Below are 18209 nucleotides of genomic sequence, written 5' to 3' on the forward strand. Positions count from 1 at the left end.
CATTTCCAGACTATTATCTCTCTTCCCTTTTATGAAGTCATGCTCTTCTGAGGCTCATACCATCTTGCAACACTCCCCTCCTCTTCCTCTTTATTGGTATCTCTTGATCACCTGGTCTGATCCTCATTCATTAATGTTCACTACTCTCCAAGGTTTTGACAATCACATGGATTGGATCAAAACCTCAACTCTCCTTTTTACCCCACTTAACTCACCATTTGCATTATTATATGTTGAATCTTGTCATCAATAGAAACAGAACTACCACAGATTAAAGATCCCATTCTTCAAATGTAAGTTCTTATCCTTGGAGATCTTGTACCTGAGACACCCAATGACCCCAACAGCTTCTCCTTTTTCATCAGCATAATTTTTTTCCTCATACCTCTTCATGTTCAGTCCATATTTCAGAGTTCCTCTTTGCTGAAATTACTGTGTCAAGATTTGCAATTCCCTGTCCCTCCCTCATTGTCATGTCTATTAAAACTTCAAACCTGTGTAAACCTATGACTCTGCTTCACCCTTCTTTGTGTTTTTATCTAAGCAGCTGAACTTTGGTGGGGAAAAATCATACAATTAGGCATGCTGCTTTCAATTTATTTTTTTAAGATTTTATTCATTTATTTATTTATTTGTCAGAGAGAGAGAGAGAGAGAGAGAGCGAGCCGCACGAGCACACGCGAGCACACGCATGAGGACGGGAGAGCAGCAGGCAGAGGTAGAGAGAGAAGCAGGCTCCCTGCTGAGCAAGGAGCCCGCTGCAGGACTCCATCCCAGGACCCTGGGATCATGACCTGAGCCGAAAGCAGTGGCCCAACCAACTGAGCCACCCAGGCGTCCCTGCTTTCAATTTATATTCATAACCTCCAACTTCACACAGGCATTCAACATTGCTCAGCACACGTACTGTCTTCCTCTACTAAGCATACACCCTTTACCCCCACTGCAATGTCTATTTCATGCTTACTTCTCTCTCCTGAAACAGAACTGCCTAATCTTCCCTAATCCGGGAATTCGGGAGTTCCCTAAACTCCCTAATCTTGCATCCATTCTTCTCACTACCAGCTAATAATCTTGCCTCATTAAACCACCAGATTGGAACTCCCTCATCTTCCCATCTCAAAAATCAATACAATTTCCTGCATCTGCACCCAACTTCTAGCCTGGTTGAACTTATTACATGTCCTCAACTACCCAGGAAGATTCCTTGTAATGGTTCAACTTGCTTCTGATTTTAAGTCTTCGAGCTGTCAGCGTCCTACTCTCCACAAGCAAATTTAGCTGCATTCACACTCATCTTTCCTCCATATGTTACACTCAAAGACTTTTTACCTAACCCTTAAATCTATGCTCTGGATTATATCTCAATCTGCTTCCCTTGGACTCTATCAACAACCACCACCTTATATATTCAACCTGAAGCTCTCCCTTCCTTCCTCCCCTTCCCTTCTGTCTCCTTCAAGTTTGTGTGTGTGTGTGTCTTAAAGATTTTGTTTATTTTTTTTATTTTTTATATTTTTATTTTTTAAAGATTTTTTTTTTAAGATTTTTATTTATTTATTTGACAGAGAGATCACAAGCAGGCAGAGAGGCAGGCAGAGAGAGAGGAGGAAGCAGGCTCCCCGCTGAGCAGAGAGCCTGATGCGGGGCTCGATCCCAGGACTCCGAGATCATGACCCGAGCCGAAGGCAGCGGCTTAACCCACTGAGCCACCCAAGCGCCCCTATTTTTTAAAGATTTTATTTATTTGACAGAGATCACAAGTAGGCAGAGAGGCAGGCAGAGAGAGAGAGAGGAGGAAGCAGGCTCCCTGCTGAGCAGAGAGCCCGATGCGGGGCTCGATCCCAGGACCGTGGGATCATGACCTAAGCCGAAGGCAGAGGCTTTAACCTGCTGAGCCACCCAGGTGCCCCGATTTTGTTTATTTATTTCAGAAAGAGAGTGCAAGACAGCACAAGCAGGGGGAGCAGAAGAGGGAGAAGCAGGCTCCCCTCCTGAGCAGGGAGCTCAACTAGGGCCTCGAATGCAGGACTCCAGGATCATGACCTGAGCCAAAGGCAGACGGTTAACAGACTGAGCCACTCAGGTGCCCCCTTTTTTTGCATTTAAAAAATAGCCTTTACTTAACAGAAAAAAATACACGGAGTCACAAGTGTTCCTAGAATGTGGAATACATGTTTTCTGACAAATTCTTTTCTACTTTTTTTTTTTTTTATCAACTCCATATATCAATCCTAAAATGCTGCATATTTTTTTGAGAACATTCAAAACCCTTCATTCACTCCACAAGTATTTACTGCCACCCTTAACCTACCATGTACTCTTACATGTGCTGGAAATTCAGCAACAAGACATTCGGCTTGGCCAGGAAATCACCATTAAGACAGACTCGGTCAGTTACCTCACCAGCTCTGTTCTCTCCATTTCCATTCCTCAGCCCCAACCGAATCTCTTCCCCATGTAAGCATTTGCCTCACAGAAAGCTGATACCACCTCCAAGGGTGGTCCTGATTTTTTTCTCCCCAGCTTTCTTGAGATAAAACTGACAAATAAAAATTGTGTATGTTTAAGGTATACAACTTGATGTTTCGATATTAGTACACAATGGGAAATGATCACCAAAACTGTGTTAACGAACATATCTACCTCACGTATTTTAACCGTTTTCTCTCTTAGCAAATCTCAAGCATCCAACACGATATTGCTAACTAGAGTCACCATGTTGTACATCACATCACAGAACTTATCCATCTTTCCTAACTGAAACTTTGTATCCTTTATCCTTCAAGTCTTTCTTACACACACACACGGTTTTCCTTTGACCTCACGTTTTCTTTGCACTCTCCTCCTCAAGGTGTTCACATTCACTCAGCCCTTCCTTAACTCCCATTCATTCCTATCTGCTGCAGTTCAGCTTCTGCTCACTTAACTAAAATGGCCCTTTTAGTATGGTCTTCAAAGGTCTCACGGACAATTCCATGGATATTTTTCAGGACTACGCTGATTGCTCTGCAGCGCTTTGCAGTGATAACTCTCAGAGGCCTCTTTTCTTGCTTTCTGGGACAATACACTCTCCGGGCCACTCTCATCCCCTCTTAGTTTTAATCCTAAATTGCCTCTGATGAAAGTATCAACAAGCAGTGAAAGGCTGGAAGGCAGGAAGCATAAGGAAGAAAGTAAAACAAGAGATAAGAATAATCTGCTGGCCTGTGGAGAATCAAATGCTAACTGAAATAATCAGACTTACGTGTGTGAGTACAGCCCACAAGTCATCATCAAACCTCATTTTGTAGATGAAGAAATGTAGGGTGAAATTTTTATGCAACCTATGGCACAAGTTCTAAGACCAGATAAGCTGGCCATTCACGCTACAACCATAAAGGAAAGGCTGACACCATTTTTCCAACTTGAGCAACCTTTGCTTAAACACGTGAGTTCCACTTATCATGTTCTTGTCTTCACTATGTACGAAGGCATATACATATATATGCAACTGCCCTACTGATGCAGAATGCACAGTCAAAATCTAGGGTCAAGAAGAGCTAAATGCAAAGCACCTTTCTTTAAACTATATTAAAACAGAAATTCACTGAGTATTTGAAATACTCTGTGCTAAAATGACAAAGTGAGCTATTTATTTTTGCATATGATTTGAACATTTCTTATCTGAAGTGCAAGCAGTCTAAACATGAAGCCTGCTAACTAGACATAACTAAAGCTGCCGCTCCGTTATTGGCTACGATTTTTCCTTATAGCAGTATCAGGAAGCAGCCTGGTATATATACATGACATAACCTTGCCCTACATTTCAGAAGAAATACGTTTTATTTTAAATAATGATTTTCAGTGATATGGGTAAACGATTTAATCTCCCATTCCCTTGCTTTCTTTTAAATTGAATCAGTAATCATCCCAGCAGTTAACCCAAAGCACAGGGATGTTACAGGGAAATCAGTAGTTATTTCTAAGTGTCTTGAGTTCCTTATGAGACAGGTTACTCTGGGCAACCCCACAAATTTCTGGCATTAGACTCAAACAGGCAGTTAGACAGCAGAAGGCTATTCAAGCAAACAGAAAGAAAAAAGGTCCAAATTGTGTATGTTATTTCAAACAAAGACACTCAGATAAATGCAAAGAATAGTCTAGTTTTTAAGAAAAGAAAACGGTAAAGTAACTCAAAAGAAAAGGAGCTAGATATTAGAAAATAACCTTAAGTAAGAGGAAGAGGTTGTTGAGACAGCTTAGCAGAGACAAAAGGCACTGCAGAACAGAGTCATCCATATTCCCACACTGTAAGATAAGGCAGATAAAAAGCCAATTAAACTATGTACAGATTTTTAAAAATTATGTAGGGATGATAACTTGGCTGGCTTATCTGTCCATCAGCAAAAAATTATTTGGTTTTCTTTAAAATTTTTTCTATAGAATTTATGCTCATATAAAATGCAATATTAACATTATTCACCCAAAATTTCCCCTCCAGAACTGAAGCCACCATGATCTCTTTTCTTTATAATGTTCACTCTACAGGTGGTGGAGTATTACTCTAAATAAGTCAGCAAAAGTCATATGAAGAGATAGAGAGCTGTGACTATTCCCAAATTGGAATGATGTGCCATCAGTCTGGTTTTTACCTTTTAATACTTCTTTCAGAGGCATGGCTTCTGCATACAACTAATACTGCACAGAATGGTAACCATGCAGTAGGTGTTTTGGACATCTGCTCTGCCAATGCAGCAAATAATAGATCATGAACTTACTCTTCATGCAAAGTTCAGAGTGCCAGATTATGCTTTGGATTTCACTGATTATTGCATTACTTCATAAATGTTAATTACATTATAACAAAGAAACAAATGAAAGAATTTAGTATGTTATAAAAGCCTCTACCATTACAACTATTTTAAATAATTTTCCGTATCTACCATCTTAGAATTTTGCCTAAGATCATGTTGCCTGAGATCAACTTTTTATACTGATAAAGGCACTTATTCTTAACATGTACAGATACCAATAAAAACAGTCAAGAACTGGAAACCATGGTAAATGATTGGTTTCATTACTTAACCATGTTTATAGTATCTATAGAGAACATCAAAAGCAATCTTCTAACCCTGGTATAGCTCAAATTATGAGAAAAATTATGCAAATATACTACATATAACAAAAATAGCTTTAGTTACTCATTCCACTAAATCAAAACAAGGAAGGTAAGAAGGGAGCTAACTAAAAATGAATATTATGGAAGATAAATACCTTTAGTTGATTGTTAAATGAATCCATTTCGGATAGCTTAGATGCAGTTTCTTTTTCAAGAGCGTCTAATTGTTCTTTAAGTCTTTGGCATAATTCTTCCTTTTCCAATGATTTTTTATGAAGCAAACCAATCCCTAAATCTGAAATACAAATATCAGATAGTTTACATTCGGCAGAAATTCTTCTGTTACTACTGGTGATTGACTTTTACTCTCACAAGATATCTAAGTCAAACTCCTATGACGCACACCTTAAACTTGCACAGTGGTATATGCCAATTATATTGCAGTAACACTGGAAAAAAAAGATGTATAAATTTAAAATTACTCCATGGTTGTCTACATGATGGCTATTTCATAATTTATATAACTATTCCCTTTTGGATTGCCATTAGGTTGCTTCTAATTTCCTACTATTTACACGAAAATGCTGCAATAAATATCCTCGTCCAGGTATTTGAAAGCACACGTGGAAATATTTTACATGCCTAGGAGGTGAATGAACTGCCATGTAAAATGATTTGAGCACTTTAAATTTTGACAAAAACTGCCAAACCGTCTTTCCAAAAAGGAACACGAATATAAAATGACACCAAAGTACCTGTTTCTGCACACCCTCATCAACACTGGATATTATCAACCTTTTTTCATTTTCTCCAATGGGCAAAAAAAGAAACCTTATTGTTATTTTAATTTGTATTTCCTTGATAACAACTGAAATCAAATCAACACCTATTTATAGGCTCACTGGTCACCTTCTTGGATTGCCTCACCCCATCCACTGCCTTTTTTCTTCCTGTTGGGTTGTCTTTATTTCTGATCTGCAGCAGCTATAAATTCTTGTTGTACTGTAGTTCCAATGCTGCGCTGTTTATCGATGTCTTTCATCATGAAAAAGTTCATTTTTGTATCATCGAATCTGTAAATATTTTCCCTCATAGCTCTAGGGATTATTTGAAGAAATGTTTCCAACAGTGAGATTATAAAAAGGTTTTTCTTTTTTATAACATTTTTTCTAGAGGTATTTTTTTATGTTTAGCCTCTTAGCTTACCTAGAATTTATTTATGTACATGGGTTGAGGTAAAGAGCTTCCCTACCTCCCTTTCAGAGAGTCAATTGTCCCCCAGATCACATATTTGGAAGCCCATCCTTCCCCCACTTGTGTTAAAGGCCAAACTTATCATATCTCACAATTTAGAGTACGATAAGACATATATTTAGTTCCATCATTCTGTGTTTCCTTTCTGATCAATAATATTCTACTTTAGGGACTAGAGCTTTTCTAACATGTTTTCTTAAAATTTTTTTAAATTTAAATTCAATTAACATAAAATGTACTATTTCTTTCAGGGGTCCTAACATGTTTTGATACCTGGTAGAGCTAGTGTTCTCTCCCCACCAATGTCATTCTTTTTCAAGCCTTGCCTAATCTTGCACGTTCTCTTCTAGATGAATCTGTGAATTATCTTGCCAGGTTTCATTTAAAGAAACCTGAATGGAATTGAATGTACAGGACAAAGTAGTAGAGAATAACATCTTTACAACGCTGAGCTATATCAGCGTTCCTGAGTCAGGAACATAACATGTAGCTACTTATCCAGGAATCTACTAATCCATGTAAAATTTTACAGCTACACATTTCTTTATACATAATAATGAGAATCCTAATGTAAATGAGACCTTTGTTCATGATATTTTCTTTTTTTAAAGATTTTATTTATTTGACAGAGAGAGATCACAAGTAGGCAGAGAGGCAGGCAGAGAGAGAGGAGGAAGCAGGCTCCCCACTGAGCAGGAAGCCCGACGCGGGGCTCGATCCCATGACCCTGGGATCAGGACCCGAGCCGACGGCAGAGGCTTTAACCCACTGAGCCACCCAGGCGCCCCTGTTCATGATATTTTCTAAGTGCTTTTGATATACAGTAAAAGTTGCTGATTTTTACATGCTTTTTATCCAGACATCTTACTAAATTCTCTTATAATTATCTTGTAGCTTTCCAGTATTTCAACAAATATTTTCTCAAGAAATTACACCTCTGCTATGTGCAAGGCACTGTACTAGGTTCAATAGCAGGGGAAAAAGAAGGACAAGGCATGGGTCCTAGCCTCAAGTAGTTCAGAGTCTATTTCAGTTGGGAGACAAGCACTGTGGAAAAAATCAGTTAATTTACACTCCTAGTACTCTTCAAAATGAGCATCACGGATAATGGATGTTTCAACACTGGATGTGAATAGATCATATCTATGAGCAAACTGAAAATCCAGAGAGGCAATGTGGTGGTACAGTGGGCTTCAGACTGAGACAAGAATTTGAGAACTATTGTACCACCTTGGGCAACCACTTAATCTCTCTGAGCCTCAGCTTTGCTGAGCTACACAAGGGGAATAACAATACCTACTTCACCGGACTATTGTAAAAATTAAAAGACACAGTGCATGAAAACTGCTTAGCATGGTGCTTGGCCATGGATGGTAATCTTCAGTGGCAACAGGGATGCAGAGAGCAATCTAAGGGATACAGGGTGCTTTGAAAACTGCAAACAAAAGCATCCTATTTTGAACCAATAACTGTAATAACAGGTGGATCACATTCTGTAAGAAAGACTAGCTCTACCAGGTCTCCAATAAGACACAGTCCACATTCCATTCACAGTCCAAATACTGCAACAACGAGAGTGATGCTATGCTCTCTGTGACTGCATAGATCAGGAGGGCTGCTCATCCAGCCTCTGGAATGCCTGTGGAGGGTTGAGGTAGGGGCTGATATGCTTCGAACAGCCAAGAAAACAATTATGTGGAAGGAAGATGGTCTGAGAAGAGACGTGGACAGACTGTTTCAGTGGAAGGTGGGAGACACAGCAGGAACAGTTCACAAAAGTAAAATTCTCTATGCCTGGTATTCTTCCAAGTGAAGGGCCCTTCACTAGGACACCATTCTCAACTTCTTTCCACCCCTTCAGTAATTGGTGGGCTCACGATTAAGGACTTGGGCATACACAGCCTAGACCCTTCCAGTCCCTCGTGTTCTTGAGACTGAACTGCCCACAGGAAGCCTGTTCTACTTTGTTGTACACCCAGTTTTTACAGGGGTGACTGTCCCACTCACAGGTAAGCCAGGCTGTCCAATATCAGCTTTACCAAAAATGAGGCAATATTTTTGGTCTCTCATATGTCTTGCTCCTTTGCCTTATTTATTCATTCAGAACTTGGGCAAAGATGGGGGATGCTGTTTACTGGACTTCCTAAAGAGCCAGAAGTATAAGAAAGAGCCCTGTAATGGAAAGACTGACAGATACTCAAAGGGAGACACTTAGAATACTTCAGTCAGTTCTAACATGGTATTTGCAGATTTACCTTTAAGTAAACCTTTCTTCCGTTATGTTGTTACTGGCATGCTATCCAACATAGAGATCTTTTTTTCAGTATCCTGGTTGGAACTTGGGTCAAGAAAAATGTGACATTCCACAAATTGCCTTGGACTATTTTGCTCCAAAGGTGTCAGTGGGCCAAGCCAGTAAAAGTTTTTATATGAATCAGTTACGTGATATGAAAGGTCTGGGAAGAGCGTTCCATTCTGCTTAGGTCTAATACCGCTATACACTATCACCCAGAATTTCACAGGCTTGGTCCCATGGTAGAATTTCCTGAAAGTTCTTTCCATTAGTGTAGGATTTTGCCAGAAATGTACATACAGTCTTGTGTTAGAGCCAAACCTAGATCTTATTTAACTGTAGTCTAACATTTTATTTGACTGATATTTGAAACATAGGTTATGAAGATAGGAAGGCATACCACAATGACTACTTATTTCATTCTTATTTATTTATAAGGTTTTTTTTCTCACCATAGCACATATCCTCCCTAATGTCCATCACTCAGCCACCCCATCTCTCCCACCTCCCTCCCCTCCAGCAGCCCTCAGTTTGTTTCCTGAGATTGAGTCTCTCATGATTTGTCTCCCTCTCTGGTTTCATCTTGTTTCATTTTTCCCTCCCTTTACCTATGATCCTCTGTCTTGTTTTTCAAATTCCTCATATCAGTGAGATCATAAGCTAATTGTCTTTCTCCGATTGACTTATTTACTTTTTATTGTTAAAGATGCTCTAACATCTGTTACTTTTTTTCACATTATTTTGAAATTTTTAACTACAGACAAGAAATGCGATGTATAACAGAATAATGTTATTTTAACAAGTAACAGAGTATGACTGGTACGGTCATTCAGAAAATAAAAGAGGTAAAACAAACCTTAGAGACTTACCAGGTGTGTTACCGAGTTGCATGTTCTTAATTCTTTCATTTAGTAACTGCTTCTCAGGTACCAAATAGATAAGCTTATTTTGATAATCCTTATTAAAAAAAAAGTAGTACCTGATTAAAATTCTGTCATGTTGTCTGAGCATTTTTTGAAGACTTAAAAACATGATTTAATCACTCTTAAAACTTAGTATAGGAATATATGAAGCTGTAAACTGCCTACAATTTACGAATAAATTAAAATGGAATTATGCACGATTTAAAATACAAACATTTAAACATACATCCATTTATGAATGACTGGCTGGAGTAAAGGTGGTGAGGAAAATCTTTGTTAATGGCGTGTGTCTAGAAGTCTTACAATTTTCAGTGTACTGATGGACGTCCGCAGGTACAAGGTGAGAGGTGCCTTTGCTATCTGCACTAAATGGTATTTGTAAGCAGGTCATGACACCCCAGAATGAATATCGAAGAGAAATTAGAGACTCAGGAATTAGGGAAGCAGGTTTAAATCAGACAGGAAATGTTATCTGGCCTGTCTGTACCAGCTGTGACACAGTAAGAACACTTCGTTAATTAATTGCTAGTCCATACAGAAGCAGAAATTTGGTTAAGAGGACTCTAAAGATGCAGAATGCTCCCAGGGTCCTTATTCTAAACCACGATAACTGAGCTAGACCTTACTGCACAGGTAAAGAAGATGATGAGGTCCCTGAGGGACACACATTTAACACTCTTCACTGCAACTGTGAAAGAATAACATTAAGTCAAAATTTCCTAAAAGTAGTAGCAATAAACTTAAGTTTAATGTAGAGGTATATCTATATATTTATTAAAGACTTAAAAGTCAAAGTGAAAGGCATCCATTTATGTACAAATATTAAGCAGAATTTAACCAGATGTCTAGTAGAGTCTTAGAGGGCATATGAGCTTCCTGATATTATATACAAGATGGTGTATATATTTACATCCTTCTAGGAATGAAGTCTATCAGAGACCCAGAGGGGTTCATCACCCCAAAATGAAAACTATTCTATTAGGAAGAATTATTAACAACTGCTCACATTTATGCACAATTCAGCAGCAAGGGACTAACCTGAAGTTCTTGTTGCAGTTGCTTGATTTCCATGATTTCCAGGTCACATTGCTTATCTAGAACTTCTAGCTCAGTCTTTTGAGTTTGTTTTCGGAGTCGGACATCCTGAAGTCTGCCTGAGATCTGCTGATGTTTGCCATTCTACAGGAAGAGCATATAAACATACGGCGACTTAAAACGCTAATAGAAAAAGCTCCTATCAGAAGAATTATATTCTCATTTAAACTTTTAAATGTCATTTATCATTTATACTCAGTCTAGATAAATATCTAAAACTAAGTGGGGGAGGGCACCTGGCTGGCTTAGTCAGTAGAGCACACGACTTTTAATCTGGAGGTGGTGCATTCGAGCCCCACATTGGGCATGGAGCCTACCTAAAAATAAGTAAATACAACTAAGTGGAATGTGTTCTAAGCTTGTATCTGTTAACTCCAGACAGAGTTATTATTAGCAGGAAATATACCATTCTCAGAGCGTAAGAGCCCAGATGCTAATATGACCAAGCACAAACATAGCACGCTGAATTTTTTCTGAATCCAGCAATGAGGCATTAATTTATAATATTAAAATAGAGGTAGTCTCAAAGAATAATAAGAGAGATAAACAACTACATGCGACTTTCAGCACTGTCTCCTTTAAGTTTCTGAAATTTCTACTCTCCACATTGCCATCTAATTTCCTCTAATTAAACAGGGTCCAGGAGGGCCTTTTTGGCCACAATTCTCTTCTCCTACACCAAATATTCCTTTCCTCTTCTCTGAAAAGCAGGGAGAAAAAAAGAACCCAAACTAGCAGAGATTCTTTTTTTTTTTTTTTTTTAAGATTTTATTTATTTGACACAGAGAGAGACAGTGAGAGAGGAAACAGAGGAAGAGGAAGTAGGAGAGGGAGAAGCAGCCCTTCTGCCAAGCAGGGAGCCTGATGTGGGGCTCGATCCTAGGACCCTGGGATGATGACCTGAGCTGAAGGAAGACGCTTAACGACTGAGCCACCCAGGTGCCCCCCAAACTAGCAGAGATTCTTAATGGAGACTAAGGCGAAGGGTGAGGTGTTATGGGCTGAAATGTATCTCCCCAAAATTTGTATGTTGAAGTCTTAATCTCCAGGACCCCAGAATGTGACTGTTATTTGGAAACAGGGTCTTTAAAGAGATCATAAGGTTAAATAAGGTCATACGGATGCGCCCTAATATAACCTGACTTATGACATGAGAAAATCTGGACACAAAACAGACACCAGAGATGCGCAGGCAGAGGAGGGGCCGTGTAAGGAAAACAACAAGAAGGCAGCCATCTGCAAGCCAAGGAGAGATGTCTCAGAAGTAACCAAACCTGCTGACATCCTGATCTTGGACTCCAGACTCCAGAACTGTGAGAAAATTAATTTCTTTTGTTTAAGCCCCCCAGTCTGTGGTATTTCGTTATGGTAGCCCTAGCTAATACAGCAAGGTGAGGAGGAGAAATGAAGCTTAAAAATCACTGATAATTAAAGTTTTTACTGAAAAGTTAGTTTTATATTTGAGAAACACACATGCTAAAAGGAATATGCAATGTCTACCCTAGAGTTCATGTTCCTATCTTCGACAGGTGCAGGCTCTGGACCTTCCAGACTCTTCACATTAATCTATGTTACTGCTTGGTATGCAATCCAGGTTCTTGGGGGAAAAACAATCAATCATAAGGTACCCTTTTATACTTTTAAGGAAAAACATAGTTAAAATAATGGTTCAGACAGAAATCCAAGTAGCTACACAAAGAACTTAAGGATTTTTAGGCCTGTTATGTAGTACTGTGGCATGAATAATAATTGTGATATGCTTTCTTATCCATTTGAAGGCCTAAGATAGCACCTTTATGGCCACAAATGTTGTGATTTTTAAAAATTTTAATTTCAAGTCAGAAATCAAATAAAATGTTAGAATCCAATTTAAAAAGATCTAAGCTTGAATCTACAACATGGCTACACATGTATTTTTTTCAAAATCCTATTACACTATCAGGCCAGGCTTTCAGATTCTAGGGTTAAACCTATACCCTTTCTATCTTCTCACCTTGCATTTGGGGCAAAGCCATTTATTTATTTATTTATTTGCAACAAAGCCTTTTAAACAACTTGACTCTCTGACATCTGAAGTGTAAAATCTGGTAAGCATACTGGCCAATATTAGCTAAAAACCACAGTTCGGCAGAACTGGAAGAAGTCCTAAGAGATCGTTTAGATCAGGAGCTTCAAATCATTTTTTCTTTTTAGCAGAATCCTTTTTTCCAAGCAAATCCAGATAAAACTCCAAGAAAAGCAAAGCAAGTAACTGTGGAGCTTGTGTGTTGCGAGTCATGTGAAGTTCTGGGGAGAAGGGAGCACTGCCCTGCTGCCCTGGCTTCCCCCGTCCCACTGCTGGTCACCCCTCTGCAGACCACTTCTAGACATCAACTTCAAAACTGAAAATCACTAAACTAAAAAAAAAAATTTTTTTTACCAAAGTGACACAACTCTTTATTTTACAGATGGGCAAAGCAACACACAGAGAAGGGTCGCCTTGCCCAGGAATAAACCGTTTGGCAGCTTCTGCACTGAGACCACAATGTAACTCTCAGCGCTCTGAGTCACTGTTCTGGTAAACTATATTGTCCAGACTGTTAAGAAGCACACATGAAACAGGACTATTCAATCCCACGAAAACATGATGTATTCATGAGGTAGGTTTAAAAAGCAATGACAGGGACGCCTGGGTGGCTCAGTCAGTTAAGTGTCTGCATTCAGTTCAGGTTATGATCCCAGAGTCCTGGGACTAAGCCAGCAAGGAGTCTCCTTCTCCCCCTCTTTCCCCCTGCTCCCCACTCCCTGCTTCTGGCTGCTCTTTCTCTCTCTCTCAATCTCTCTCTCAAATAAGTAAATAAAATCTTAAGAAAAAAAAAAGAACAATGATTCTCAACAGGTAACTCTAGCATCATTCAGAGCAATTTCACTCAAACCTCAGGCATACCAGTGCTTCCAACTCGAGATGAAGACTCTTCTTTTTAGAGTTTAACCTGACAATTTCTTCCTGTTCTCTATTCCTTTGATTGAGAAGCTCCTGTCGACGAATCCTCTCCCATTCTAAACGACGTTGTCTTTCCAGTTCCTGTTTTGCTGCCTGAAAATAATGAATTTTTTTTAAAAGATTTTATTTACTTATTTGACAGAGATCACAAGCAGGCAGAGAAGCAGGCAGAGAGAGAGAGGAGGAAGCCCCGCTGAGCAGAGAGCCAGATGCGGGGCTCCATCCCAGAACTCTGGGATAATGACCTGAGCTGAAGGCAGAGGCTTTAACCCACTGAGCCACCCAGGCGCCCCAATGAATTAATTTTTAAATTAACAATTTTGCCTCATTCAAAAAGTGATGGGAGGACAAAGAGGTGAGGCAGTGTTTGGCATTTAGTGAGCTTCAGCGTCTAAGTTAGGAAACTGGGCAGACCCAGTTTTAGCAGCAGGCCTAACCTACGGACTTCCACAAAAGCAACATCACCCATCAGACTTTTTGGTTTCATGGGACCATCTTCTTATTTGTAGTTATTTTTCTTAAACAAAAAGACAATCTCAGAAATAGAAGTGTTAATAAGAATAATTATACCTTTATTCTGGTATCAGGGAAGAAAGACCCTTCTCCTGACATTACTTCAGTGTTCTTATGATTTCTGTGCTCCATCCCAAGCCCCTTAAAACAAAGCCAGTCCTCCTAGGGACACCACATAACAGCATTTATCCCAAGGACCTGTAAAAGCCCACCCTTGTGCTTCTCCTCCGGACTCCCCAGTCTCAGCTTTCTGGGACTCCAATTCCGTGGCCTCTTCCTCTGGATCCCAAGCTTACTTCTGTTCGTGGCCTGCCTGGACGGACTCCTTCCTCTGGCTCACTAACCTCAGCTCCTCACTCAACCCAGCTCTGTGATCAGTCCTCCTGTGAACGACTTATCACCTGCAGACGGGCCTCCTCCACCAGGTACTGGCCCTGAAAACCCTTCACAAGCAAGGGCCCTCTTCCCCTCCGCAAGGGAAGGAAGGCTCCGAGATGGAGACGATAAGTAAGAATGATGATGCAGAGAAAGAGACACAACAAAAATGCCCATTTTTAAATCAAATGGAATAAAGTCACTTATTAAATATGATCATTTTCTGAGGAAACAAAGTAAGTTAAAAACAACCTCTCGTCTTTCTATCTCTTTTCTCCTTTCTTCCTCCCGCTGTCTTTCCAGTTCCCTCTGCTTCTCCAAGCGTTTTTCTAATTCCAGTTGCTTCTTCCATTCTTGCTCCTGCAATTCTCTCTGTTTGCGCTCCCACTCTTCCTTCTCTTTCTGGGCCTTCCGCTCTGCCTCCCTCTGCTGCTGCTCCATCAGCGCTTGGCGTCGCTTCTCCAGCTCCACGTTTCCTCGCTCGTAGTTGGCCTTCCGCTTGTCCTCAAAAGTAACTAAATAAACCATGTTGTAAGTACTCTCACATCAACAGCCCCAAAATGTGGACTCCAGTTTCAACATCCTCATGCCTCGTGATCATCTGAGTGCTGTTACTCCGTGGATACTTGCCCTAAGGATAGTTTTAACTCAAATGTAAACAGTAAAGTATTTACTTTTGTCTAGGAGGATTCATTTTTGGAAAACAAATTTCTAAGTTTGAATCCATCTGAGAGAGAAATAATTTTACTATTCCTGCCAATAAAAATACTAACTGTTTTCTCAGTATTTTCTTCGGATAAATAAAATTATATGGCTTATATTTTGATAGAGTTCATTAACTTTTTAATAGTTTAAAATATCTACATATGTACTTTTTCAACCAATATTTAAACTTTTCTTTACAGCTAAAGATTTCATCACAAAGCTTGCTGTAGTGATTTTTCCTAAAGTGGGAGGAACATTTTAACTAGGATGTCTAATACAAAGACTCTTGCCAAACACATACACTGTCTCTTCTTCCTAAATATACTTCTCATTTTTTACTATCTTCAGTTTATTGATGTCAGAATCTAACCCTTTTGTTGAATAGTTTTCTCTTATAGCATATAAAATATTAAGAATGTAACATACTAAATACTTGTTTACAACTCAAGGTAAAATTTAAGAGAACCCACTATAAACATACAACTTAGATATTCAGTGTTACCTGGTAATTTTTTCTGAGGTTCCTCTTCTTGAATTTTCTGATATGAAGGCAGAGTTCCATTAATAGAATCAATTTGCTTTCCTCCCCTAAGAAAAGAAGACAACAAATGAATTTAGCACCACACAGTCTGGAGATTTCTAGACTGTATATACAGCTGTACTACCAATGACTAGAGCCACTGAATATTTAGAATGCAGTATTAAAGACACTTAGAGTGCAATATGGTCTAGAGTTATGATGTATGGCAGGATACGGACTGTCTAGCCAGAGAGGCTTGGATTCACATCATGGTTTAGCTGACTGCTGTCCGTGAGCAATTGTGTTCTTAATCTGTAGCTGCCAGTTTCCTTATCTATAACACGGTGGAAACACACCTATTTCTACTCCTTGCTGGTGTAACTCATTAAATACCAAAATCAAATGTCAGTGTCAATATTTAACTTCCCACTAAACTAGAGCAGAGGCCTCAGGAGATCGCAACGTAATCATCATGTCTACCCAGGAATCAAAACCATGCCTCTTCACCTCAAGAGGCGCCCACCTGAAAGACGGAGGGACAAGCTCAGGAGGCAATGTCAGTGGTAACGGTTGTCCGGCTTTGGCCATATCAGTGAGGTGCATCGCAAGGATGAACTCTTCAGCTCTCAGCTGTCCGTCACCATCAATGTCAGCCAGGGTCCTAAAGGAAATGTGAATGTTCACAGCTTATAAACAGTCTACTTAGAATGAAGTATTTTCAAAAGAGTTCAATATTTAATTTCAAAATAACAGTAATTACAATAAACAGTTGGGTTAACATCCTTCAGTGAAATATAAATATACATGGAAAAGTGAGCTTATTTTTACCGTTCACTGTTCTATCACACAAGGGAGGGGAGAAATTTTGAAGCAGAAAAAGAAACATTCCTTCTGAAAAGGTGGCTTGTCTCATTTCATGGATAATTCACCTATCAAATCACATTTAGCTCTAAATTATAAATGAGACATTCTCTAATTCTCCACAAATGCCATTATGAAAAGGCAAACCAGTTTTACTTGCAAAATAATTAAATGTTACATTGCCAAAAAATACCAGTTTGTACAATTTTATTGGCTTTTAGGGTTGCATTAAGCTTTGAATGGCTGCTTTTATGGAACATCTTTGAGTCACAAACTTTGACAGAAACAGTATTTTTCCCACAACAGATGATGTATAGTTAAAAATCACGATCAATGGACAAACTCACCAAATAGTAGCTAGCTGAGTTTGGGAAAGATTTGACTGAAGAAGAGCATTTCTAGCTTGAAAACCTGATTGAGTGGGAAAAAGCAGAAAAAATAAAGAAAATTCTTTAGCCTCCTCCAAGTCAAGCAAAGTGAAATGACTGTATTCCATAAAATAATACTGCTGCTATCCTGGAAACTTTTGACATTAAAAAGGTTTTACCATGCGCCAGCTGCTGAGCATTGCGGAGTAATCAAAACACAGTAATCAAAACCCTTGCCCCCAAGGAATTTAAAATCAAGAATTAGTAACTCAAGCGTTCCCCCATGTCCTTTCAGAAAATAGCAAGTACACACCACTGACCAGCACAAAGGTCCTAGCTCTGGCACAGAAATTGCTTGAGGCTGAGCTCTTGGGCCTCCTCGTGCTCCCTGTGCACCTCTACGCACTGCTTTCTTAGCATCTTCAGACTTTCTCATCTCTCTCTGATCTTTCCTCTCTCTCTACTTTCTCTTTTCCAAGCAACCTATAAATGCTGGCATTCCCCAAGGCTCTGTTCTGGGCACTCTGTTCTCTCTGTGTGTTCACATTCATTTTTGTGACTTTAAATAGCACCTAGATAATTTGCAAATGTACGTCCCAGCCCAAACCTCTGCTTTAGGTTTAGGTTTCTACATCCAACTGAAAAACCTGCTGAAGTATTTCACAGGCATCTCAAACCAAATACATACAAAATGACTCTCTCAATCCCCATTCACAGCCCTTTTCACCCAAACAATTTACCTTCAGCCTCCCCCTTGCTCTGGGTGACATCACTGTCCCACCAGGGTCTCAAGCCAGAAAGCAGAAAGTCACCCTTGATCGCTCCCTCGTGTACACCCATATCCAACATCAAGTTCTAAAATTTGACATCACTGCATGTCTGGGTCCTCACCCTGAAAGTCCCAATTTAATGCCACCTTCTCAGCAATGTCTTCTCTGTCTGCCCTATGATCTAATATACTTCTTGTTTCTTTCATAACTCATATCACAAACTGTAATGTAACATTTATCTTCCTGTTTACCTGTTTATTGTCTGTGTCCGCTATCATACTAAGTCCTATGGACAAAAACCTTGACTGCCTTATTCACTAACAATTGTACCCATTGCCAGGTACATAAATGCTCAATAAATATTTGCTAAAGTGATGAATAAAGTTGTAATCCAAAGTTCTCTAAGGTGCAGTGGGGACTTATGGGATAGAGTCCGAGAGTAATAGCA

At 39.4% G+C, this 18209-nt stretch overlaps 1 protein-coding gene and 1 long non-coding RNA gene across 6 annotated transcripts in view; one reads left to right on the plus strand and one right to left on the minus strand.

The window, feature by feature from the left end:
- The window catches only part of ITSN2 (intersectin 2), a 136775-nt gene that overhangs the window by 70897 nt on the left and 47669 nt on the right, over positions 1–18209 (minus strand). For 3 of the 5 annotated variants that reach the window (XM_032866944.1, XM_032866946.1, XM_032866948.1), the window contains 9 exons: positions 16971–17034; positions 16286–16423; positions 15745–15830; positions 14790–15052; positions 13593–13742; positions 10610–10750; positions 9518–9605; positions 5257–5396; positions 4210–4290 (listed from right to left, as the gene is read on the minus strand). In XM_032866944.1, coding sequence (XP_032722835.1) covers positions 4210–4290; positions 5257–5396; positions 9518–9605; positions 10610–10750; positions 13593–13742; positions 14790–15052; positions 15745–15830; positions 16286–16423; positions 16971–17034 — 1151 coding nt within the window. The remainder of the gene's footprint in view (positions 1–4209; positions 4291–5256; positions 5397–9517; positions 9606–10609; positions 10751–13592; positions 13743–14789; positions 15053–15744; positions 15831–16285; positions 16424–16970; positions 17035–18209) is intronic. The other 2 variants (XM_032866945.1, XM_032866947.1) reach the window with 1 other exon arrangement.
- On the plus strand, positions 2333–4650 carry LOC116873227. Its single transcript, XR_004383761.1, has 3 exons — positions 2333–2392; positions 2994–3430; positions 4531–4650. It is a non-coding gene; the product is annotated as an uncharacterized LOC116873227 (long non-coding RNA).

This window comes from Lontra canadensis, unplaced genomic scaffold (assembly GCF_010015895.1).
Source record: "Lontra canadensis isolate GAN:19392208 unplaced genomic scaffold, GSC_riverotter_1.0 scaffold32, whole genome shotgun sequence".
Classification (NCBI taxonomy): Eukaryota; Metazoa; Chordata; class Mammalia; order Carnivora; family Mustelidae; genus Lontra; species Lontra canadensis.